Here is a 26,426-nt window from a genome sequence, read left to right on the forward strand (position 1 = left end):
CCTGGCCTGCAGCTCTCCCCGCACAGGGCCGCTCGGCGGGGCGGGCGCGGCTCGGCTCGACGCGGCTCGGCTCTGCCCGGCGCGGCTCGGCTCTGCCCGGCGCGGCTCGGCTCTGCCCGGCGCGGCCCTGCCCTACCCTGTCCTGCCCGGCCCGCGGGGCCCTCGCACCGCCCCCGGCCGCCGCCCCCGCCCCGCCGCCGCCCTGATTGGGCCCGCGGGGAGGCTCCTCCCGCCGGGCCGCGCCGAGCCGCGCCGCGCCCGCTCCCAAATACACCTTGGCGGCGCCGGGGAGCGGCAGCGGCGCCTGCCCAGAGCACAGCCCCTCGGCGGGGCTGCGCGGCCGCGGGCACCCCGCGCCATGGTGAGTGACGGAGGCGGGAAGGGAGGGAGCGAGCGGCGCCCGGGGCGCGGCGCGGTGCGGAGAGGGGCGGCGGGGACCCTGGACAGCGCTGGGACGGGGCGCCGGCCGTGCCCGCGGGGTGCTCCGGGCGGTGCCGGGGCTCTCTCTCTCTCTCTCTCTCTGTCTCGGGCCGGGCGGTGGTCGGCGCGGAGCCCCGGGGCGGCGCGGGTGGCGGGAAGCGCTCTCCCCTCAGCCCTGAGCCCGTTCGCGCCGTGCCCCGAGCGAAGGCGGGCAGATGTGAGATGTGAGCGGCGCGGGCATCGACTGCGGGCTGGCAGCGCTCGGGGAGCCCGCTGAGGCTGCAGCCGCGAGGGGTGCTCCGGCGGCCTTTGTGCTTTGCCAGGCTTTCTAAGAATTCGCGGACTGCTGATGCCCGTCTGCTAATTAAACCCACTCAGGCTCGTGTTACTGCGTTATGCTTAGGTAAGGTTTCTTGTCTGTTTTTCAGAGCGATTTGTATCGTTCCACCTCGTGAATTAGGCACGAACCAGATATTTCATCACATACTTGATGCTCTAACAATAACTTCATTTCTGCTTTTGCTTTTCCCATTATTTTTTTCCGTAGGAAGAATAAATGAGCCCCCAAACTGTGTTGCATTCATGATGATTAGCAGTTTTGCAGTCAATTTTCTTAGCTCCCCTATTCTTTCCATTTTTTCGAGTCTTTGGGTTTGTAATCCCTTTTCTGAGTGAATAGGGTTGTTTGTGGCTTAAGTTCAGTTACCTTTACTAGCCTAGGGTTAGTGGTCTTTTTATAAAATCACCACTATCTATAACCATGAGGCATTTGAAAAGTTTTTCTGCCATATAAAAAGGAGTGCTTTTATACACCTTACATCCTCTCTCAAGCTTTATCTAATGCTGCTTCTAAAATGGCTCTATTATCAGAGCTGGTCACTTATTCCCTGGATGTAGTAAAATGGCATTCTAAGTTCAAAGGATGATTTAACAGGAAAAAATCATAAGCAAGGATGCAGTGTGGTGATAATGCTGTATTTGGGCTATTTACTTCACTGGACTACAGGTTACATTGTGCTGCATGTGGGTTGGTCTAAAGAGAATGGTCAGACATTTGCTATTTGGAATACTAGTAGGAAAACTGAAATCTTTATTCATGCAGATTTTCCATTATGAAGTCTTAGAATACAGAGCTGCAGAAAAATGTAACAGAGGAATTTTTCATAACAAGTCTAAGAGTTTAATTATATTTGTATGAATAGAACAAAGTGTTTTACTTATTTGGAAGTGGTCTAATCTTAGAATTTTTCCTAAGACAAAACTCCCAGTGGAGCCACTCCCTTTTCTTGCAGTTAGAATCAAGATGATTTTTTTTCCAAACTGCAAAAAGTAGTCATAAGGAAACACACACTTTAAATCATATAAATGGGTCTACTACTTTTCTAGGGTCAGGAACAAAAGGTGATGACAGTCTGTACTGGGAAGAGATTCCTGTAACAGATTATTTTACATAATTAATCAGAGAAGATAAGCAATTCAAGCGTCCAGAGAATGTGTGCAAATGTGTTACAAATATTTTCTTTGTAGGGAAGAGAATTGTAGAGAGGTATCTTGCTTGGATTATGGTGCTCAGGGGTGCTACATATGGCCATACATTCTGCAGGTCTGGTGACTGTTCTCTTTGCTTTGCCACTAGTGAGAACCTTAAATGAACCAGGTGATTGTAAGGAAGCACAAAGAGTTCTGTAGTGGTGATATAAAAACTTCTTGCTCCCCATTCTCAAAAAAAAATCATTTGAGGAAATCATGCTGATCTAAAGCAGGTAGGAAAAATATGGAAGGAAAAGAAGGAAAGCACGTATTGAGATTTCCTGGTTGTACTTCTTTTCCTGTGGAAATATGTAGGTTGCAGCTATTACGAGTCATGACAATGCAAGTTCATGAGGCAAACATTAGAGGAGAAGGTAAGGAATCTAGTTCTACAGTGGGTTTTTTACCCTTTCTTGACATCAATAAAATGTCTCACCATCCTCTCTCCCATTGGTTCACTTGATGAGAACTCAAATTAATCAAGTTTTTGATGAAACACTAAAAATGAGAAGTCGGTGTTCATGAAAGTAAGTACTAACATTGTGTATATTTTTCTTATTCTGATTAATTCTTTCTTTAAAAAATCTGTCTTTAGCCTTCTATTACAGTCTGTTTCAAAACAGATCCCATAGCAAAATCAAAACATAAGAGTTGATACTAAAATCTAATATGCCAAATATCAGCAGTCAAAACCTGGTTATGTCATGCCATAAAAAATAGAATATCACTGGTATTATGAGTATGAATGCTATCTGTTTAAAATTCTAAAGAAAAAATACTAAGACTCAAGAAGCAACCCAAGAAGTCAAGATAGAATTTGTAGCAAACACAGCTATTTTCCTTTTAACCTAAATGAGGTTATTTTTTGTTCAACAAAAAATATTGTAAATTGTGTTGTACTTAAAAAAAGTCCACAAAAGCTAAAAATCGAGCTCCTCAGTAATCTTAGCAGTGACAAAAAGATGTGTTAGAACATCCTGGCTGTATTTTGTATCTACTTTGTAGACTAGCAACAGGCTTTAATTTTTCTTTATAAAAACTTATTTGTTTAAGAAAAGTTCATTATACATGAAAAGAAATACTATTTTAAAAGAGTTGTTGGAAACTACATGACGTGATTTAAAGTATTTTGTTGTAATGTTGAAATCATTATGTTCCAGCTTGCACGTTTTATTAGCAAATGAAGTTTGAGCCATTGGAGAGCTGCCATTAGAGTTTCTTTGCTGGAATTCCTTGCACATTTTATACTATTTACTTTCTAAAGGCTTTTATTGTTTACTTGTCTTTTAAAATTTACTGCATCTATGCAGATGTTGCAATTTAGATTTACCGTTGCAATTAAGATTTTTAGCATTTGAACTTAAATTAGGCCAAATATCATATTTGGCACTGAATATTCTTTCTAGCCTATCTTCACCATTTGAGATATGGTTGTAATATGTATGATATATATTCAGCATGTCTTTGTGAATAGTTGTGTGAGAAGTAGAGATTCAAGTTTATCACTACGTCAGTTCAGGGCACAGTATTCAGTATTTTTAAGTCAGTTCAGGGCACAGATTTTAGTTCAAGAAAGCAACACTGTTCAGGGCAGAATGTTGGGATCTATTTAATTTTTAAATTACAATAGGATTTAAGCATGTGCTTAAGTTGACTAGGCCTTCTAGCTATGGTAATTTTTTCTAATAAAGGCAGCAAAATTTGCTGGAAGCAGCAGATTTTTAGTAAGGTTTTTGTTTATGGATTCACCTGCTATGAGAAAATTGAAAAAAACATGTTAATATTTATAATTAAGCCTTTTACTTGTTTCATAGGTATTGATTGCTGCTCATTTGGTAATATGCTGTTCTTCCATTTTTTGGTTGTCCTGTTTGGGTGATGCCAGTCATAGGTCAGTGCTGTGACATGGCTCAGCACACTGGCCATTAATTTTTGTAGATGTGGTGTCTGGAGCAAGCTGACATTTACTCCCTTTCTGCAGGAGTGCAGATTTCACTGCTCTCAGTTGTTCTGCTGCTTCATGACCTAAGCCAGAGCAAATAGGATCTCTAGGGATTAATTTTACTTTACCATAGAGAGACCTCACCAAGTCCTGTTCATTGATTCAGACCCCGAGCACCTTTATGAGCTTCAGGGCCTCCACAGACCTTCAGTCTTAAGGAGAATCTCACACTATCAGAGCACAGTATTTTGTGATAGTCACTTCCACTAGTTTTTCATTTGTGTTTCCTATTATATGATAGTTTTGTTAAGTGGAATAGATGCCCTTGCTAAGAATATTTCTGCTTTCAGATTTAATTTGATGTATTTTACCTGACATTCTCATTTGATTCAAATGCCCCTTCCATGGTTCAGACCTTCACTGATACTTTCAAGCACCATCCCTGCTGCTTGAACTTGGCAGTACTGTGGTACAGATTATTCTTGATTATGATGTTCTGACTCTTTAAATTAGTTCCTTTGTATTACTTAAAGTCAATTTGTGAATTGATTTTCTTCTTGCATATTCACCATTCACACTCGAAGTAGCTATTCCAAGGGAATGGTGCCCTGCTAGAAGTATTCAAACGAGCCACCTCGTGCAAATCAGCCCCAGCTCATGCAAATCAGCCCCAGCCCAGATGAAAACCAAGCTGTGACCTCACGCGTTATTTCTGAGAGGACATTTCTCTCATGACAACCCCAGTGTGTACTTCCTATGCATATGTATCTGCCTGAATGTGAACAGAACGCTGTGCTGTCCCTGCTTGAGTGACAAGGCCACTTTTCCTCTGCCCTAAGGCAAGGGGAAAAATGTCTGGAGACTTGCATTCCTGCATGGGGCTGTGAGGCACAGAGCTGTCTGGAGCCCTCCCTTGGGATGGTTTGGCTGTGCCTTGCACTTCACGCATGGCTATGCCCATTGATTGTTTCAGCTAAGTCCATATAGAAAATAGGTCAGCCATGCAGTGGCTCAGGAAGAGAGCTTTAATTGTGTGGTTGTAATCTAGAAACAGGACATGTGTATCATCGTGGAGGAGACTGGAACCACTTCCAAAGATGTTATCAAGCATCGTGGAATCTAGCCTTTGGACAGCTATTTGTGTTACAGAGTTGCAGGGAATAAAACATGCAAGTCATCCAATTGCTTCCATGTGAATAAAGTAAAAATTTCTTGTTAGAAGGCAATGTGCTAAAACTCTTTGATTATTTTCCCCTCCACAAATGGAAATTGAAAGAATCATGCATTTTGGAAGTGAATCTCTTCCTCAGCCCAGTTCTGTGTTATTCAGAACAAAAATGTACCACGCTTTTGGGGAAAATGTGTTTTGTGGGAATCCTCCTGGTGTGATTTTAGAATGCCATTGATTCCAGAGAGTGCAGTAAAACTTATGGTTTCTGTGATGCCATGTACAGTACTTGCTGCTAAACTCTCTACTTTTAATGAGTAATAGCACAGAAACAAGTTTCTCATTAGTATATTAGACAGAAGAGTATTGTATTGTGGTGATTGCCTGTCTAATGCTGACCAAGGTAAAAGTGTGTTTAACTTCATTTTGACCTTGCATTTCACTTGGCACTTGATACAGATGGAGACTGACAAAAATTGTTCTGGGAAAGCTGATTACCCTCCTCAGCAAATACAGAAACTCTTCACACACGAAAGAGCATTAGTAAAAGCCTGAATATCACAGAGGAACACCTCAGCAATATTTCTGGTTTGTTACTTGGGAAAATTGGGGTTTTGCATTTGCTCAACATTATGTCTATGATTTGAAAACACACGACAATATACTCAGGTGCTGCCTTCTGGCTGATAGGGAGGGGCATCTGCGGACATGAATAGCTGTGCATCTCCCTAGCCCTGACTGCAGGCACCCTGGAGCCTAAAATACACATTGCAGTTCCTGTTTTAAATAGAACTGCTAAAAATGGCAAAATTTCTATGTCTTCGGAGAAAGCATGTATCAATCTAACTTTAAATTTACTTTTGTTTTTTTGTTTTTGCCAAAATCATCTTCATAGTTGTCTCTTGGCCCTGGCAAGCTGAAAGTGCAAAACCATTTGCCTTCATGATAAGAAAAATCTTTGGTGAACTGATAAATCATTGAAATTTTAATACAAATAGAGCCATTAGTCCGTAAAACTCACAAGGCATATTTAGAGGTAGGATTTTAGAATTTGCACTTGGGAAGAAGGGTATGAAGGGAGGGAGTCTTGTGGCTTAAGCAAGGTTTTTGGTTAATGGGGAACTGCTGTTTGTTTTTTTTCCTCAAAAACTTCAGGAAATCTTGACAGAAATAATTACATTTAATTATAGATTGAATTCAATGCTTATTTTGATGCAGTTAAAGGTTCCTAAACAGGTTTCATGATATTAATAAAACCAGCCAAGGGAAATGCCTTTCCTTTAAGGAATTATGAAGCCTACGGCAATGACAGAATGACATTAAACCTGCTGTGTTAGCCGTGAAGATTTAGTGTGAGGATATCTTCCTTGTTATGCTTTTATATATAGCACCTGCCTGCTTTTATGAATCCTATCTGCAAAATCTATTAGAATTTTACTTGTGTAAAGTGTTTTCATCCCATTGTTGTTTTTACAATCTGGCTGCCAGGTTTTATAAGGTCAAACATGACATTTCTAAATCACTCAGATCTACTAAAATGACTAAAAAAACTTAAGTAATCTCTTAACTTGTGCTAAGACATCTGAATTCACTTCTTAGTTCTTCTGCAGTCTTTCTTTTGTAATCTCCAGTGTGCCTTATTTCCCCACTTATAACAGAGGCATTGTTATGCTCCTTTCATATCCCATTTTTCTGTCTTAGACACTCAGAGGGCAAACCCATCACGTCAGACATAATTTTTGCTGTATATTTCTGTATGGCCCTGCTCTAAATTGGAGTCTTCTGGGTTAAAATAAGCAAGTAACAGACCTACCAACAGCAATAGAGAGGGAGCAGAATGCAGGGTATCAGTGGCACTATTTCTCTGCTAAGCAACCTGCCCAAGGATGAACTCACAGAAGGTTAAATACCAGTATTAAAACATGAACAAAAGTTCTGTAAGAATGCTCACATATTGTGATCTTGCTGACCGAATAGTGAGACCTTCACGAATGTTAGAAGGTAATGAAAAGTTTCCCTTCGCAGGCAAAAATGTTTGGTTGTGTGGTGGTAATGAAATAACACAGAGACCAGTCTTCAGTCTCAAGTTAGGTGCAGTGTGCAAAACTTTTTTTTTTATGTGCTCATGAGGCAGAGACCACATTTGTAGTGTGACGCTGAAAAATTTGCAGCTGATCTGAAAATTAGTACCAGCTTCGATCAGGTTCACAGTTACCCTGTATGTCACATGCTCCAGATCTGTGGGAGATGCAGCACGATAGCCAACTCTATGTGGAAAAAGTCATTGACCATAACAGTAGTGAATTTTAGAGCCAAGAGAGGCATGGCTAGTCAAAGTTTGAAGTGTGCAGCTATACCATGCATGAGATCGAGGTGGGAGTCATGACACTGACTGCTCTCGTAGCAGATTAGAGACTGGCACTCAGAAATGCCTGTGAAAACTGGCTTTAATGGTTGCTTAATACATGAAATGTGGTTTCATGATATCTTCCTTTGAGTTTCTCTTTGAAAGTTATTTGCAGTTCTAAGTAATAGTAAGTTCTAAGCAAAAATGTGTTCAAACGATAGAAGGGAATTAAAAGGAGAAAGTATCTTTTTAAATAGGCTTTGAAGTGGTGAAGAAGAAGAACTACTGATAGAATACAGGGTTATGATTTACCTCTAGCAAAAATTAAACCAGGACATCTATCCCTGCCTATGTTGGGGGCAGAATTTTGTTAGCAGTAAATTGGAATAGAGAAAAATAAGATAAGAAACTGAAATGAGAGAGTGGTAGGGGCAGAAAAACATCTAATGGGGTGAGTTTATTTAAAAAAAAAAAATACATTTTATTGCCGTTGTTGTAAGTTACTATATTGTAAATGGCTGATCTATTTAATGCTGGAATAAGTATGCCAAAAAAGGCAGATATATGGGTTTATATAACAAATACTCAGTGTTTTCTTTCCCAACTGTTACACTGCAGTAATGGAAAACACTCATAGTCTTTAGTAAAATATTAATAAATGCATTCAGATCTTTAAACTTAGGTTTGGCACTCTGTCTTTTAGCAAAGAAGCTGCATTACTTAGGAATGCAATCCTAATGACAGTTTAACATAGTATGGGCATCGTGGGATTTAGATGCCTGTTATAAATAGAGCTGAAAACCCAGAGCAAAGGTTTACAACATGAATATGCTGCAAAAGTACTTGTGGTACTTGTGATACTTTTGAGAACCTAATTTCTCCATTGTCACAAGATTCTTGTAAAGTTAGTGCTTATGTCTCGTTAAAGCTTGTCTGGTACAAGTATTTAAAATAAATGTTTTGTATTTTCCACATCACCTAAACTGTAAGCAGAAATGTCAAATATTTCTAACCCCATGTGAAGGAAGACTATACACAGTGCAGCAGACTTTCTTTCCTCCCTGTGTTGTTTTTACCTATGGAGAGTACACGCTCTGCAAGATTCGTGGTGCTTCTGAATGCTCTAGAATGCCAAAATGCTTAAAAATATTGTCTTCTTCATGTTGGCAGGAAATTTGTTTGTGAAGTGGCTGCTACCTTTCTTTATCTTTAAACTTAAGCCTCTGGTTTACATCCTGTAGGAGCTCATGCATCTCATTCCCTCCCTCTGCCCCAGCTATTCTCATGGCTTCTCAGCCATTACTCCCTGGGAAAAGGGGGAACTTGCTGCATAGCATCCTCTTTCTGTGCACGTAAAGTACAGAGGTGGAACCTGTTATTTGTTGCATGATTTCTTTTTCCAATGGTCCAGTGAACAATACTTTTAACTTTCCAGTCAAAGGAGCATATCTCTTCAGGAAAATATTCAAATAACATTCAAAAGCTATTTGAAGTACTCCTCTGAGTATGTATAGACTTGCTATGGCATGGAATTTGATTTTGGTTTGGTTTTAGGTTTTCTGCCACAGTTCACTGTCCAGTTGCTCTGCTCTTTTCACCTCTGAAACAGCTGAACTGTTTCCTTTGCTGGCTTGGAGCTGCTATTCACAGCACCAGTATGCAGCACAGCAAGCTCGAGACATCCTGCTACATGGCTTCATTTTTGAAATGAATGTAGTTTCTTAATATGATGAAAGAAAGCAGGTGTTCAGTGGTGGATTTCCATGTTACAGATTTAGAAAAAAGCACATACAGGGTGGTTATTCTTTAACATTTTGGTGGGAAACAGTACATGAAGGGCCTTTCATGTGGGATAGCCTACACTTAAAATGAGCCTCAGGTCTCTGGGTAGCTGAAGCATTGAGACAAAGATGTTTATCAATTACATTTGATTTTAGTTTGGATTCTCAACAAAGTAAATCTGAGATGACTCTGTTGCTACTTTTCTTTGGCTGTTGCTCCCATTTGGAGCAGGATTCTCGAGCTGTGTTCTGTGCTCATTTTGCCTGAGAACTGAAGCCCAAACCCTCCCAGCACTGAAGCATAAATTGACCCACCTTGAACTAAGAACTGTGTGCCCTTACAGTTCCTTATGTTCTGTGATGGCACAGTGGGAGGAAGGTCTGGCTTGTGGTTACTGGTGATTGCTGACACCAGTGCACTTCCATACTACCTCACTGGAATGCAGGTCAGGGCCTTCCAGGAAGCCAGGTAAGTATTGTTTCCATCCTGGGATCTCAGATTCAAGTGCAACATTAACTAGTGTTTCAGATGGTCTGATGGAGATGGAAAGGAGGTTCCCTATAAGCATATTATAAAACACAAGTGAAATATCTTTAAAAAAAAAAGGTAAAATTATGAAATTAAACCTTGCATCAGTAACAATGGAATCTGCTCCCAAATTTAGGATGTTTTTACTTCTTTATTGATACAGGGCAGCCTCATTAAACATTGCTGCAAACAATGCATGTCATTTCCAGCCCCCCAGTAGATGCCAGTGTGGCAAACCAGTGAAACTAGAATTGAATCTTGACAGCCAAATCAGGGCAATAAACACATATCCTTCCTTAATTGTGCAACAGAGAGTAATATATAACTAACAGAGTTGGTTGAAACAGAAAAACAATAAACAGAAAAAATTCTCCTAAAATCTTAAACACTGCTGGAGTGTTCCATGAAATTTGCATGTGAACATGTTCTATAGGTTATATTGCAGATTACAGAAAAATTATTTGCATAAGAACCTACTAATCTTCAGTGGATTTGTAGTAGGGAGAAAGCACTTTATCAGTAAGAGAACTGTCTGTTCCATTACAAATACCTTTGCTCTATTGCCCATGTTTTCCTTATTTCTTATGGATTTTTTGATTCTCATGTTCTTCTACAGGTTTTCTTCTGTTTTCTCCTCTTTGATTCTTTATTCTGTCTGTATCTCCCTTCTTTCTATCTCTCACATAACAAAGAACAGTGCATATTGCAAAATAAATTAGAAAAAAATTAGAAAAACTGCAAACTGAGAAATGGAGACAAGCTTTGATCTTTCAGACTTCCTTTAGAATACTGTGGTGTTAACATTGCTGCAGCCAATGCAGTTATACAGGTTGTGCAATGAAGAAACGTGGGTAATTCTAGGTACCCTGCCTAAAATAATTCCAGGGAGATTACCCTGTGGATCATACAATGCACAATATCTGTATTTACCCAATGAGAGAAAGACCTGAGGCTATTGCACGAAAAGTCACAAAAGTGACTTTGTGGGAAAAGCAGCAGAAAAATCCTTACAGTTAAAATACATTTAATTTACCTCAATAGTTAAACCCTGAATTTGTACCTCAGATTAGAGGCTGGTGATTGATACATCTGATCAAAGTTTCTGCACTGTTCTTTGTTAACCTTTTCTTGGATTTCCATTCCTCCGTATCTCTTAATCTGTTTAATCTCTGTTCGTCTGAATCACCTGCGACAGAAATCTGTGAAATTCAGTGGAATTTGCCAGCATTGCAAGCTAAGCATCTATTTCTGTGCCAGTCTGTAACCAGCTCTCTGGCACAAAAATATCCAAAACTGAAACAGAGTTTCAAAATGCTGGATGACTTTATTTTTCTGGGATATGTGTATTCAACTTTGATACTGTTACAAGAAGCTGCAATTCAATATCTAATGTTCTTCAATCAGTATAGTGCATGGCTTGAAACTTACTAAATGTTTCTAAGTGTATATGTTAAAACCAGAGGAGAAGCACTGACCAAGGCTTCTACTATTTGGTATGTTTTAGCTATAAGGATGTGTCTTTTTTGTTGTTGTTGTTTTTTTATCACTAGTGAAGATTTGGAAAAGTAGCATTATATATAATTTATTTTTCTTTGCATCATGATCAATACCTCAGTGTTCCTCTGATTTTTCACTGCACCTGTTATTAAAACAAGAAGCTACATTTTTATGACTTGAAGTTTCTTTATAATGGAGCTCACATTTCTGCATCTCAATAACCTGCTGTAATTTAGATATGTCAAAGCCAAATATCCCATAAATATTTTCAGATTGCTTTTCCACAGGGCCACATTTTCACCTCACTGTTTACATCAAACTGCCACCAGGGCCAAAGAAAAGTTACTACAGAATATGTGGTAAACACAGCAGTTATCAATGAGTTAATTTTGCATTCCTTCTCCCTGCTGCTTTCATTTGCATGTGCTGACTTTTCCTGTGCAAAAGTAATCTGAAAAACACTCTGTGCAATTTGATTTCTTTCACATGCTTAAAAGAAGAGTTGAATAAATGGAACGGAAGGATTTGAAATATCAGTAGCTGTGATAACTTCAGCAATTGCACTGGAGACAATAACAAGCATTAAAGATTGAACATGCAACAGGAAGCCAAAATCTGCTTCTGGATTTATTTAATTTTCAGTCTTGTTACAGACGTGGTATACACTAACAGCAGGCTAATGTTAGTCATTAAGTGCTTATTTGTTGTGATTAACAAGATTAATTTCCCTTAATACCACACGTGCAAGCTCAATATTTGACAAAAGCTCTCATCTTGACTTGGCTTCATCATTTTAGTGAAAAAATAAGCCTGTGTTTTTAAAGACAATGTAAATTCATATATTTTCCTAGCTTTCTCTGCTTTAAATGCATATTCTGCTGTATTTTGCAAAAGAGTATTAGAAAGCGACTAAACAATATATGCAAAGTGGTATTGTAATGTATTCCTAGAGCAGTCAGCCTCACAGGATGTGCTGATAATCTTTTTAAAAGTAAGTTGCTTTCCTTTTGTGTACTCAATTCTTTTTGGGAAGAGCAGATTTTGAAAGAGATGGGCTATGAATAACTGTATCTGCCTGTACCATTGTGTGCAAAATGACAGGCCAATCACCGAAATAAAAAAGGAAGGTGCTAATTTACAGTGCACATGGGCTAAATCAGCAATTCCAATTATTTTAAAACATATTTTGTAGCAGAAACCATCTGTAGGCATTTAATCAAAAAGAAACGTGCCTTCTGGTCCTGCCCTGCAAATACCATGGAAGAGAACAATTGGGAAAGTAGCTGATTTCTCTGCTTCTTCAGAGCTGCTTTCCTTTGCCATCTACCAAAGCAGAATCAGAATCTGCATGATGGCTATGAAAACACCCCTTCAGCCATCTATTTGGGTTGACTACACAACTTCAACCAATGTGTTTTTTTCAGAAAAAAACAAGGACATGACCTCAATGCTGCAGGACAAATCATTTATGCTAATCAGAAGTTCCTGTTATTACCCTCCCATGCATAGTTTTTAACCTTTCTGTAATCACAAATGACCTCAGTTCCGCTATTATCGCATCTGCACACTTAGCTGCAAAAACCCAACATTAAAAAAGCCAAGGTCGTATTTTGGTTCAAAAATAAGAGAAAATGCAAATCAGTATTTCAGTGACAGTAGTCACAGACCTTTTAGGTTTAATCCTATTCCTGCTATATCCAGAAACCTGCTATTGACTTCAATGGGAGTTGGCATGAGTGCTTAGCTATGAATAAATATGAAAGGTAGTTGTCAGTGACTTTCAGTGTGAAAATGATTTTGTAGGTGCTGTAAACAGAAATGACAGGTGGCAAATACCCAGTTAGAAAACTCTGCAACTGAAATTTGCTAATGAAATACTTTTCTTTCTACAGACCTAGTTTTAAGACAGTTTTCTAAGATCTGTGGAGTTCATGGAAACTTTTGATACTTTTATTTATAATACTTTTAGTACTTTTATAAATAAAACTTGCTGTTCATTATAATTGAAAGCTGTGAACACAAAGGGAATATTTAACCATATGCACTATCATTAGACACTACAATCAATGTTTTATATGGCTCTGCAGTGCTCCAGTATGTTTGGGAAAATAATATTTATGCCTGCCAATGTGTCACTTGCATAAACAGTTACTCACATCAACTTCAGTAAGATCAATATGTTCAGATACAAATCTCAGCAAGATAAGTGTCTTTCAAGAAGTAGGGGAAATTTTTTTATCATCTCTAAGAGCTGTTTCACAGTTAATCCAGACCATGGTGCTCAAATGAGAAGTTACTTCATGCATTAGAAATCTGGACTTTTTAAACAGCATATTGTTTCATTTATTGTAAAAGATGCGGCAATCCTGGCTAAGTCATGAATACTAGCTAAAGATTTCACTAATGGTATGGGATAAAAGGTTACTAGATTTTACTTCTATCACAAAATAATTACCCTTATTTTTTTCTTTATTTTCTCCTAAAAAGCATTTTTGACCTATGAAATAAATACAAGTCAGATATTGCTGACATTTGAAGTTAAAGGTCCAGTTAAATGAGTTAAGTATTATGCATTACTAAGTTTGAGAGATTGAGCTGTAAGTATGTATTTGGAAGGAACCAGCAAGCACAACAATTAACAATGTCTTCATGTTCTAGATCCACAGTGCTCTCCTTTTGTGGCTTCTAATTAAATTCCATTGGCAGTGGGCAAGGCTTTGATCTTTATGTTTAACTCCTGCTGACTGTCACGACCACTGCATGTCCTCAGGACAAGTTCTAATTCTTGAAAAGAAGATATAAATTTGTTTTTCTTAGCTTTTCTCTTACAAGTTTTATGAAAGTATTGTACTTTCAGGGACTGCAAATGCAGATTACACTGTATTTAAAAATATATTCCTTCAAAGTGTGAGAATAATTTCCAGATGCTTTGGATTGCTTGTCCTCGCTGCAGCAGCTCCTTTACTTCAATTGCTTCCTCATCTGGGCACCCAGATCACTCGGGGTCTCATCAGTTATGTGAGCTCAGTGTCAGGATTTCTCAAAAAAAAGCCCCAAATCCGAACCCAAAACTTGAATAATGCGTTGTGGTTACATCCAGCAGGTTGTTTCTAGTGTTTGTGAGGTATCTTTATCTCTGCCTCAGAAAGGATGGCCATGAGCAGTGCAGCTGCAGAGCTCCTGCAGTGTAAGGAGGCCGTGGCTCTCAGGAGCAGTATCTCCACGGGAGGTTGCTTAGCTGGGAGTCCAAGCCTTGCTGTGGAGCAGGAATGAGGGAGCCCAGGGCTGCCATTTCATCCTGAGTGTGTGACAGAGGAAGCAGAGATCAGGTGCTGTAAGCCTGCCTGCTGGGCTTGCTATGGAGTGTTTTCACTGTGAGGTTTTGACTCACAGGAAGAGAATATTTTTCCCACGCTGTCTTCTCAGCATGCCTCTCTGTTATTTGGTCCTAACATAGGAAAATATTTACCCAACGAAAGTACTTAATGTGATACTTAAAATGGCAAATATGTATTTTGTCAGCAACATTTGGGAATCAGTCCTTCCTTTAGCTACATGCCAAAATATGGGTGTGTAGTAATTAAGGTTCCCCCTGTGCTTTTAATTGAAACCAGAGATGTGGCTGCTATATAACTTTCAGATCTGGAGTCTGGGCTTCTCCCAGGGGTATATTTGGATCCAGGGACTTGCTTCAGACCATTATAGGGAAATGAGTCAGTCACAAAACCAGTATAAGAAATTTAGTGATACTTTAGAATGAAGGTTTTGACCTGTCTTCAAGAACATTAGGTTCAATATAAAGATAGAGTGTTTGGTGTTATTACACAAATGCTAGTATTTTGAAGCAGCAGAAATGTCTGTCCCATGACTTTAAAACAAGATGTATTAGTTATTTTGAAGTTGACATGTATTCTGTGAAACTTAACTTCAAGATAGATAACAAGTAGATAATTTGAGTTTTTCTCAGAAAACAAAGGTAATTACTTGCTTCATCTCTTGGCTTGGTATCTGTCTAATGTTGCAGATCACAATCTACTCAGCTTGGAGCACAGGGGAAACACTTGATTGTGTTTCTCTGCTTCTTAAAACACTTTGTACAGAAAAAGAAATACAGAAAGGTGAGGAAATTCCACATTATGTGGGGAGAAAGATTTCTTGTAAGCAAGGTCTAGATTTTTAGTTTGCCCTAAGCAGTCACATAGTCATATAGGACAGTCACTAGGATGAATTGCAACACTGAATTTGGATATACGAAAATGTTTGGACTGTTAAAACAATGATTGATAGGTGTGACTTGTATTATTTTATCATAATTTTTTTACTGTCTTTTACTTTGGGAATCACTGCAATTCCACTAATTCAGTAAGTTCTGTGGTGTGCTGTGGTATTTCGTTATAATCAAAAGTATGCTGAAAAATTTTGACTATACTTCTCTTAGAAATAGCCCTAAATAGAGCTCTGTCTGGTGATAAGGACACTGGAACTGGGCTTGTGCAGCACACAATGGCAATCAGTGCTTTGGGGTAAAAATAGTAAAAAATTATGTTGAAAGGGCTTTGGGTTAAAGACAGATCAGAACCAGGATTAGCTTGAAAGAAAGAAGGGTAGAAATTTTGGGTGATCAAGTAGAAAAGATAATGCCTGGCAAAGCATATTCCTTTTGGGAGCTGGAGTGGAATTTGAGATTGCTGAATCTAGTAATTTTTTAGGCACCAGTAAATTATTGTGAAGTCCACTGTTCAATATCATGTCTTATCCTGATCTGTAGACAGGATAACAACCTTTTCATTATTTATGGCCTTTGCTCAGGTAGCAAAAATGTGTACTGTGAAAAACTGTAAAATCTTGTAGGAAACTACTTACTACTTTGTAATGTAAGTAGAGCCTGTGTCTACAAAAGGGTTGTAGTGGTTTAGGATTGAATGGTCACATATATTAGGGACTTTCTAGACCTCAGCTCCTTGGCTTTGCAGTACCCAAACAAATTGATGCTTTGAAGGTGTGTGTAGCCAGGACATGTTTAAGCTACAGTGAAGAAACCAATGAAAGGTTAACTGATTTGCACAGGATTTAATAAGATTAATAAATACTTACTTTGACTTCTTAAAAAAGATGAGCTTATATATTGATGTGGACTTGAGCTGTTTTCTCTTAGTATTTTAGAAACCTCCTTAAGATCCTTGGAAACAGACCAATCGCCAGGGCTTTGATTTTGTTGCTACCCACAGTACTTGACATGAAAAAATAAGATGCAAATATTGTACTTCATAGTACAAGACAAAATGATCCGATTTAGTTATTTTAGCTGTGTTTGTCAGCTGATAGGCACAGCAGCTGAAACAGCAATGAGGTGCTGCTGATAGGGTGGGTGCTGCATCCTAACCTGTCTGACTAGAAGCTGGTTGTGTTTTTCCTGTGCATGAAAGTAGCAGCTCCTGCCCTGCTCTCTGCAGAGGCACTGATTGGCAAGGGGCAAAAGGCAGTGGATTCTGAATGCCGCAGAGATCTGAGCTGAGTGGGAATTGCAAGCCTCTTTCTTACAAAAAGGCAGAAGTTAACAGCTGCTTCTGTGGAGGCAAAGACTTCCACACCACTCCTGCAAGTGCTGTGGTTACTCTTGTGCTAGAGAAAGTTACATTCAGTCAGCCATATCTTCTGACTGCTGCAAAACAAACTAATTACTTTTTAAAAGTCTTGCTCTACGTGCAGCATTTCACCTAACAAAATGATATGTATGATCTAAAATTAAAAAATTACATATCATCATATCATATTCAGTCTTACTCTGAGCAAAGGATTCTGCTTGTTGTAAGAGAAAAGTATTTAATGTTGCTTCTAATTTTTGTGCCATGTCCATAAATTAAGATTATAAACTACCTTTAGCTACTGTTGACAAGTGGTATTGCTTAATTTTTATAAATGGCTGTGTTAATATTAGAAGTTTTACTGTATGATTGATTCATTGATCTGTATTTCATGACAGTAATAAAGGAAATATTCAGAAGCATCTAGTACAAATAAACATACAGGAATGCATTTTGACTGTGAGACAAGTATAGATGTAAGCTTAGAATGAAATGTTTGTACAAAGCATTTTGAACAGTGTTAAGTTATCCTGCAGCTATGACTATATTATGTAAAGTCATCTTCACTTTTCTGAGTGGCACAGTGCCATGTTGTACTCAGTCAGACTCTAAATAAATTGGTGGCTTGTAGTCTGATCTCACAGCAGATTATTTAATTTTCAATTTGTTTCCCAAGGTAACTATGACATCAATTAATATGGCAGAGATGGAGAATTCACATTAAACACTGCTACTCCCCTGGGATGAGCTCTCTCAAACCATGTTTGGAGAGGAATTAAAACCAGAAACTTTTTTTATGTTTCTTTTTTTTTTTCGTTATGGTCACAAAATGTCTAAAGACATTGTGAACAATGGGAGGGGCTGGTGTTCCTCATTCCTGAAACACATGTGCAGATTTTGACTTAACCTGTGATGTGTGCTATAATCTTTCATATTTTTTTAAGGCCCATTATACTGCTGAAATTCCTTCTGTAATCTCTACACTGGGGATTCATTATCCTTCTCTTGTCAGACCTTTAACACCACTGTTTAATTACCATCTGAGTGAGACATATAACACAATAGACTTTTTTTCTGAATATTAGTTTAATTAAGTGTGAGATGCACTTAGGATACCAGATGTCAACTTGATGTTTTAATAAAGGAAGACCTAGTCTATGCATAGAGGTTTTTTTCAGTATTTGAATCCTCAAGAGTCATGGAATTAGGTTTTCTGCTTTGTTTATTTAAAGATGTGATTTAGGGGGTTTTGTCATTGCAGAGGTCAGAAAGAGGTTTGAACTGACCACTGCTTGAAAATTGTTATACCTATTAAATTGATAATGGTTTTGAACTGGGATGTCTGTTATCAAATAACCATACCGTTTGTTTCTGGGAAAACAAGAAATTCGGAATTCTTAGAAAATGGCTCTTCAGAACACTTTCTGTAGGAACTTCAGTATTTGGACTTTAAGGATCTGATACTGGTTTCATACAACAGTATTATTGCTAGAAACATCATGGATGTCCACTTTCTGGCAAATCAATGATAATGTGTTCATAAACAGCAACTGGCAGAAGCCCAAGGTCATGTTCAGATCAAGGACAAAGATTCCAGTCCCCACCAGGGCAGGAATGAATGCAGGTGTCCCGCAGCACAAAGGATGGCATCACAAAAAGAAGCTGCAGACACAGTAGCTGTATGTCCAGCAGCTTTGTTGACTCAGGGATCTTCACATCATTGCCCATTTTGCCTCTAAAAAAGTCTTGTCCCATGACCATCTTCTGGGACCTCTTCTTCCAACTTGGCTGCTTCTAGAGACTTGTCAAGTGTACAGCAATGGCATCGTTTCCTTTACAGAACTGATTCTGTCTGCCTGGATAGTTTTCCTATCACAATAAATGTAATTTAATTAAAATACAATATGCTAGCATGAAAGTGCATCCCAAATAGTTCCAGGTTATTGTTTTATAAAATAGAGAAATAATTCCATCAGCAGGAGAAAAACAACCAAAGAAACAGAAGACCCATCAAAACCATTGGTACTTGCTGAATGTCATTCACTTTCTTCATTCTTAGGTTAGTGCAAATGCAGTAAATATCTGTTTTTATCTAATTTAGCTATTAATTCACTCTTACATTCTTCACTGAGAAACCTCTTTTTCAGACTGTTTAAATAGCAGCATATACAATTGCACTGTTGCATTCCCAGGGAGATGTTTTAAATGTTTAATCTACATTTTTTCACCAAAGTAGATTTCAGAGATTTTTTCCTTTCAAAGTGCTGACATACTTGACTTAAGAAGTTTTAGTAATTGTTTTATAAATTCAAAATTTATCTTGAAATTTAAGGTGCAAATTCAGCAAAGCATGTGAGTATATATGTACGATCCATTAGAGCCATATTTATTTATTTTTTTTTTTAGCTTTGACAATGGTGCATATATATGTTATGTTTACTTCAGTACACAGATCAGTCTGACTACAGAAAATATGTTTCTTTTCTGGTTTTCTTTCTTAGTATAGTAATATTGGGTACGTAATGGCTTCTGCATAAAAATAACTATACTTATATATATAAAACAACACTTGCAGTGTAAAGAATTATGTATATTTATGTATTTGGAGTATGGTTCTTGCTTTAAATTTTTCACTGCTTTATTTGCTATACAGCGTTATTCAGCAATAAAAAATGAAGCATTACTGATGTCCATGCAGCAGAAACAAATGACTTTCTGCGCAAAAACTGAAATCAGAAATATAAAATGTTATGTAAACATTCTTCAGCCTCTTGTTCTTAGCATTGTGTTTATTGATTCTTAAAATAAGATGTTAATTTTGATAGATTTCTCATAAGACCTAGCCTGACACCATCAGTAGTACAGCATACTTTAAAAGGGGCTTTTCTGCCAAATGCTTTTTTCAGCAGCAGGTCCAATCAAAGTAGCTCCTGCCTATTTCTCCTTTTATCCCTGTCATTTGTGCTGTGTCTGCAGCACTTCTCTGCTGTGCCATTCATTCCAGCTGTTTCAAAAGCAGCAGCTGATAACCTGTATCAGGGAATTAGTTATTTTTAACCCTGATACAGTTGCTGTGTGACCCCAAATGCCCTCAGGGTGTCTCGAGCAAGAAACAAATGGTGTAGTGCACAGGCTTATTAAAGCCATAGTCCCTTTGAAAGAAATAGTTGTCTCTCCAGAGAGAAAAATGTAATACTTAGCTGCTTCCAGAGTTGCCAAAAGCTCTCAAGGATTATTTTTAAAGAGTATTATATGAGGATGAGAGGATCTGATTGAATGAGATACAGTCAATAGAAAATGAAAGAAAGAGCCTTTTTCAGATTGTCTAACTGAAATAAATCATCTTCACTAAACCATGTCCCTAAGTGCCACATCTACACATCTTTTAAATACCCCCAAGGATGATGATTCTACCGCTTCCCTGGGCAGGCTGTTCCAGTTCCTGAGTGCTCTTTTTGTGAAGAAATGTGTCTTAATATCCAGTCTAAACCTCCCTTGTTAAATCTGGAGGCCGTTTCTTCTCATCTTGTCACTTGTTACCTGAGAGAAGAGATTGACCCTCACCTTGCTACAGCCTCCTTTCAGGCAGTTGTAGAGCACAATAAGGTCTTTGCTGAGCCTCCTTTTCTCCAAGATAAACACACCCAGCTTCCCCAGCTGCTCCCCATAAAACTTATACCCCAGACCCTTCACCAGCTCTGTTACCCTTCTCTGAACATGCTCCAGCACCTCAGTGTCCTTCTTGAGGAGCCCAGAACTGAAGGGTTTGAAGTGTAGCCTCCCCAGTTCTGAGTACAGAGGAACAATCACTGCCCTGGTCCTGCTGACCACACTATTCCTGATACAAGTCAGGATGCCATTGGCCTTGGCCACCTGGGCACATGCTGGCTCATGTTCAGCTGCTGTCAACCAGCACCCCCAGCACCTGGTCCTTTTCTGCCAGGCAATTTTCCAGTCAGTGCCCCTAGCCTATATTGCTGCATGGGGCTGTTGTGAGCCAAAGGCAGGAACCATCACTTGGTCTTGTTGAATCTCTTATGACTGGCCTCAGTGCACAGATCTATCCTGTCCAGATCTCTCTGCAGCAGATCAGCATTCCTACCCAGCTTTGTGCTGCCTGCAAACTGACTGAGGGTCAACTCAATCTCCTTATCCAGGTTGTTGATAAAGATAATAAACTGGGCTGCCCCCAGTATTGAGCGTTGGGGAACCCCGCTAGTGACCAGATGCCAATAGGATGTAACTCCATTCATCTACACCCTTTGGGCCTGGCCATCCAGCCAGTTCTTTGCCCAGCAAAAGATATGCTTAGGCAAGCCCTGACTAGCCAGTTTCTCCAGAATGTTGTGGGAAATGGTGCCAAAGCCTTTATTTGAGTCTGGGTAGACTTCAGCTTTTCCACCAAGTGGGTCACCTTGTCACAGAAGGAGATCAGGCTTGCCAGGCAGGACCTGCCTTTCCTAAACCCATGCTGGCTGGGCCTGATCCCCTTGTTGTCCTGCATGTGTTGTGTGATGATCTGCTCCGTGACCTTCCCTGGCTGACCGAGCCCGACTGCAGTCAGGCTGTCAGGCCGTATCCTCCCTCTGACTTCTTGTGGATGGATGTTACCTTAGCCAACCTCCCACCAATTAGCCAGGACTGCTGGTAAATAATGGAAGATTATTTGGTGAGCTCTTTTGCCACTTCCCTTTATACCCTTGGGTGGGACCCATCTGGCCCCATGGACTTGTGTGTCATAATTTTTGTAGCAGGTCACTGACCATTTTCTCTTGGATTATAGGGGCACCATTCTGCTCTCTGTCTCTGTCTTCCAGCACAGGGCCTTGATACCCTGAGGGCAACTATTCTTGCTATTAAAGACTGAGGGAAAGAAGGCACCAAGTACCTCAGCCTTTTCCTCATCCTCTGTCACTATGTTTCCTCCTGCATCCAGTAAAGGATGGAGATTCTCCTTAGCCCTCCTTTTGTTGCTGATACATTTGTAAAAACATTTTTTGTGTTTTACGGCAGTAGCCAGATTAGGTTCTAGCTGGGCTTTGGCCCTGTAACGAACGGAAACAGTATTAAAATTAAAAGTGCAGCTTTTTTTTTTTAATGTGTTGTTTGGAAAATATCATCTTCAAAAGCATAAAAATCCTTTGGTGTTTCCAAGCAACTGTGTGGTCAAATTCCCAAGATGTGAGTTGTTACCACTCAGTTGTTTTTACAAGAGACTCTAACCTTTGGTCTTGGATGGTTTTGTGTTTAAGAAGTACACACACTAACTTTAGTCATATGTTTCTCTATTATATAAGAGATATCTTGGATATCAAGTAAAGTTTGATTTAAGTATTTGTAACTAATCTGTTTCATTGTGCCATATGAGGTAGTTTTTAATAGCTACTTACAAAGAATTAAAAAGTTTTCCTTATTGGAATTCCACTCTTTCAGAAACCTCATCCATCAGTGTGACCAAATATGTGTCAGATAAGACAAATCCTCTGCCTTAATCACTTGAGTCCCAACTCATACAAGTTAACGATGCACACAACTTGAGTTGCATGAAACACTGAAGTTAGTAGATATCACATGCTTAAAACAGCACGTGAGATTAAGTGCTTTCCTGAACAAAGTCCTCAAAAATCCATTATTTTAATATACTTAAGATAAAACTGGCACATCATGGGAATTTAAAAGAGAAAATAAACGTTTGTAATTCTTGTTTTCTTTCTTGTTTTGTAGGGGCACAAATATTTTCCTGTGGCGATTTATAGCTACCAATAACCTTCCACAGTGGTTGCCTTATCAACTTATTATTCTGGCATCTTCTGCTCTTGTTAGTAAACAGAACTATTAAACACAAAGCCAAGTACTCTTAATCTCAAGAGAGAGACTTCGTACAGTATGTTCTGTACAAAACTGAAAGACTTGAAGATCACAGGAGAATGTCCTTTCTCCTTACTGACTCAAGGTCACATTACTGAGGAACATGACAAGGACTGCACGGAAAACAGCTCTAGAGCAGCTTTACCCATCTGCAAAGAAGTCCATGAAAAAGATGGTCAAGGAAACCTTCCACAAAGGAAAACGAGCAGAAGTAGAGTGTACCTGCACACACTAACTGAAAGCATCTGCAAACTAATCTTTCCTGAGGTAAATAGATACTACATAATAAAATGTAAATAGCATTTAATAATAAATTTTAAAAAAGTGTTCTATGCCTGCCTTTAGATTTAAACCTTTAGAAAGTTGTTTTGCTTTGAAGTTTGTGTTCTTATGTAGTTCTCCATGGTTTAAATCCACTTCCATTTTGTGTGGATATAATTTTGCCACAATCTCTTTTGTACACATCATTCTTTCCACTGTATTTCCCCTCTTTTTGCCTTATATTTGCAACCTTCCACTGATCTTTTTAATTGTTCTTTTTAAATCCATCTATTTCTGTAGCATTTTTTTACATAGAGATATAGTAATAGAAATTCTGCCTTGTTAGCTAATTGTGTAAATTCTGTGGTCATCTTACCAATTCACCTAACTCAATCCAAACTGCTTAGTGCATTAGTCATTATCACAAAAAAATTAAAATAGCTGTTTCCATCTGCTATGATGCTAACCTCCTGTCATACTATTTTTAAAAACATTACTCTTCGTGCTTACCACAAAGATATTCTTATGTTTTTGCTCAGCTTAACTGAAAACAGGTCCAGTGCAGTCTTGCTTGAATGGAGATGAATACCATGGTTTATCTCTGTAAAAAGAACATGAAAAATGCAGCTCCATAACATTTAACTCTTGGCCTTGTCTCAAATTCAGTGGGAAGTTTGAAGGAACTGATTGACATACATTGGGACTACAAATAGCAAATGGACAGTTCTGTACACTCAGTTATAATACCATTACTTGGATATTCAGTGTACCTTATTTAAAGTGCTGGAGTTTTGTTAAATCTATTTGCAGATCTGGTTATGCAGGTTTCCATCTATTACCCTTTCACTAAACTTCTAGATAATTAGGTTTTGGAAAACCATTTTTTACCTCTGCAGCATTTCTATGGATGGAATGCATCCCTTCACACCTTTAAACTAATCTTTAAATTTATAAAGAAGACTTGTAACCCAAAAATGAACTGGGAAAACACCCATTCCAGGGTGTCATGATTGCTGTATTGCTTTTCTAGTATATAGTTATTGGTGGAATTTTTAATAACTGTTTTGTTTTTTCTCTCATTAAAGAGTGGTATAAGTGTATGCAGTTGTCTGTTTATATAATCATGATAGGCTAGTTCATCCATTGGGACAAAAGCTTGGCAAAGGGAAGCTATTATGACTATTACCCTAGGAGCTGTACTATTTTACCACTGAAGTTCAAGGTTGTTGTTGCTGCAATTTACAATTATTCAAGTCATATTCATTAGAACTTTGTCCAAATCTGTTCTCATGCTGATTTGGGGTCAAGCCCTAAGCACCCTCCTAATCCCAGTTTTCCATAAAAGGGTTTTGGTTCTTTAGAAACATATTTTTCATTGCTTAGATATTTTACAGTACCTTGCTGTAAAACAACATCATTGAATAACATCATCTTCCTTCCAACTGGGAACTCCTTAGTAGGAACCCCTTAGCATCATGACCCTATTGATTCATGAACTTCTCAAGGAAACAGTGCATGGAAGTCCAGGACATAGTGCATCCAGACAACTTTTGGATTAAATTTGAGATAAAATGTAGTGCATGTTGTTGTTTTATTTGCTTCTTTCTTTACAGAAATATACAGAACATTGCTTGTATATTAGCAATGAATTGGATGGCATTCCACTTACTGTATCAGTTTCTACACAGATATAATTTATATTGTGTTCATATACATGGTATGATATATGGTAGATATGTAGATGTGTATATACATATCGAATTCACTTTAGATTTTTGCTAGGAAAACGTTTCCAGAATATATTGCTTTCTTTTAAAGTGATATTTTCTTGGTTGTGCAGACTTTTATCCTGAAAATGCCAAAAAGATGCAGTAAAAGTTGCTAGTTTCTTCAGGGAATGAGAACCAAAGAAAAGCCAGGCCGCAGGAAGCCTCACAGCCAAATTCTGTCATGCCAGTATAGTACTATGACCCTGTCTGTGTGGGAAGTTTGGGTTTTGAATATCAGAGACTTACTTATCACAGCTTTGCTGGCCCTAACAATTTGAAATCTGCATATTTGGAAAATGTTCCATCTGTTCCAATTAGAACTGCAGAAAGGATATGGAATCATGGCACTGAAGTAATTTAAGGCAAATGTTCATTATGCTCTAAAGTGTCTTTTATTAGAGAATCCTTTTACAAAGGTTATCTAGTGACTAGATTTTAATCTGGAAGATATTTGGGGCCGTGGCATACACAGCCAAAATTACTCTTTTTCTTTAAAATAATGATTCTAACATTTTCTTGAAATGCTGTAGTCTTGAAAACATAAAAGGAGGTAACATGAGGCATAGAATTCTACATTGATCTTTTATAGCTGCATTTAAAACTGTCACCCTTTGCAATTTCTGTCTTGACACTATGGAAAATTGCCCTGAAAATAAGTCTGACTATTAATATCCCAAGAAAAGTTATTTGGTATAAGATTCATTTTTAACTGTTTTGCTCCGGGCATAATACAGAATATAAGTGGCTTTTTTTGTTAGGAGTATATGTTTCAAATGGAAAAGTTTTTTTTCTACCTTTTGTAGTCATGATACTGGGGGAGAAGGTTTGGGGGGAGGGATTGTGTAATAATAGAAAGCTGGTTTAGTTATATTTATTTCTTAGCAACGCTGTCTTTATTGCCATCTGAAAACCTGGGGTTAAAGAACATCATTGTATTTTAAATACACAACCACTGGTGCACATGAGCTGAGGGGCTTAATTATAGTGGTACTGGAGCTGAAGAGATGAACATAAAGTCAACCCCATAACCACAGAAATTACATGCTGTTTCTAACAACAATACATTCTTGAAAAAAAGTCGTTAGTTCCAATTACGGCAAAGTAGTTCTGTGTATAAAGATGTTATTCTCATAGTTAAATTTTTCAGCAATGCCATGCATACATATGACATACATATTTTTTTCCCCAGTTTGAAAGGCTAAATCTTGCACTTCAGAGAACACTTGCAAAACACAGAATAAAAGAAACCAGGTATGTAAGTGTAATGGGTTTGGGTTTGTAACTAACTTCACTGCAAAAATGTTTTTCAGACAGATCAAAAGGACTGGAAATAGGGTGGTGACTGGGGATCAGGACTTCTGGAATTTGTTTTCAATTATCTTGTCAAACTGGTGTGTAACAGTTCGTGTAATGTAAGCTAGTAATGATTCAGTTTATTTTAAAATATTCACAAATATTTATATCACTCACAAAGTTGACTTAATGGGCAAATTTAGCCATTTGTGCAGGGAAACAGGCAAGGAGTTTGGAGAAACTCAGACACTGCTTGGGCATAGATGGAATGATAGATATGGTTGTAAATTGATCGAGCCTACTCTTTCTAAGATCCCAGGGAAAGAGTTGTAAATGCAAATAGTATTATATAAAAGAATTTTGGTTTCTGATACAGTGAACAATGATACACTACAGATACTGACATGGATGTTTTACTGAGCTCACTTGGCTTCTG

At 38.5% G+C, this 26,426-nt stretch overlaps 1 protein-coding gene across 1 annotated transcript in view; it reads left to right on the forward strand.

Moving 5' to 3' along the window:
• The first annotated feature begins 220 nt into the window (after positions 1 to 220).
• The window catches only part of GUCY1A1 (guanylate cyclase 1 soluble subunit alpha 1), a 37,714-nt gene continuing 11,508 nt past the window's right edge, over positions 221 to 26,426 (forward strand). The window contains exons 1-3 of the mRNA XM_085058569.1: positions 221 to 361; positions 22,524 to 22,934; positions 25,887 to 25,948. Coding sequence (XP_084914695.1) covers positions 22,686 to 22,934; positions 25,887 to 25,948 — 311 coding nt within the window. The 5' untranslated portion in view covers positions 221 to 361; positions 22,524 to 22,685. The remainder of the gene's footprint in view (positions 362 to 22,523; positions 22,935 to 25,886; positions 25,949 to 26,426) is intronic.

The sequence above is a fragment of the Lichenostomus cassidix genome, chromosome 4 (assembly GCF_008360975.1).
Source record: "Lichenostomus cassidix isolate B80296 chromosome 4, HeHo_3.0, whole genome shotgun sequence".
Taxonomy (NCBI): domain Eukaryota; kingdom Metazoa; phylum Chordata; class Aves; order Passeriformes; family Meliphagidae; genus Lichenostomus; species Lichenostomus cassidix.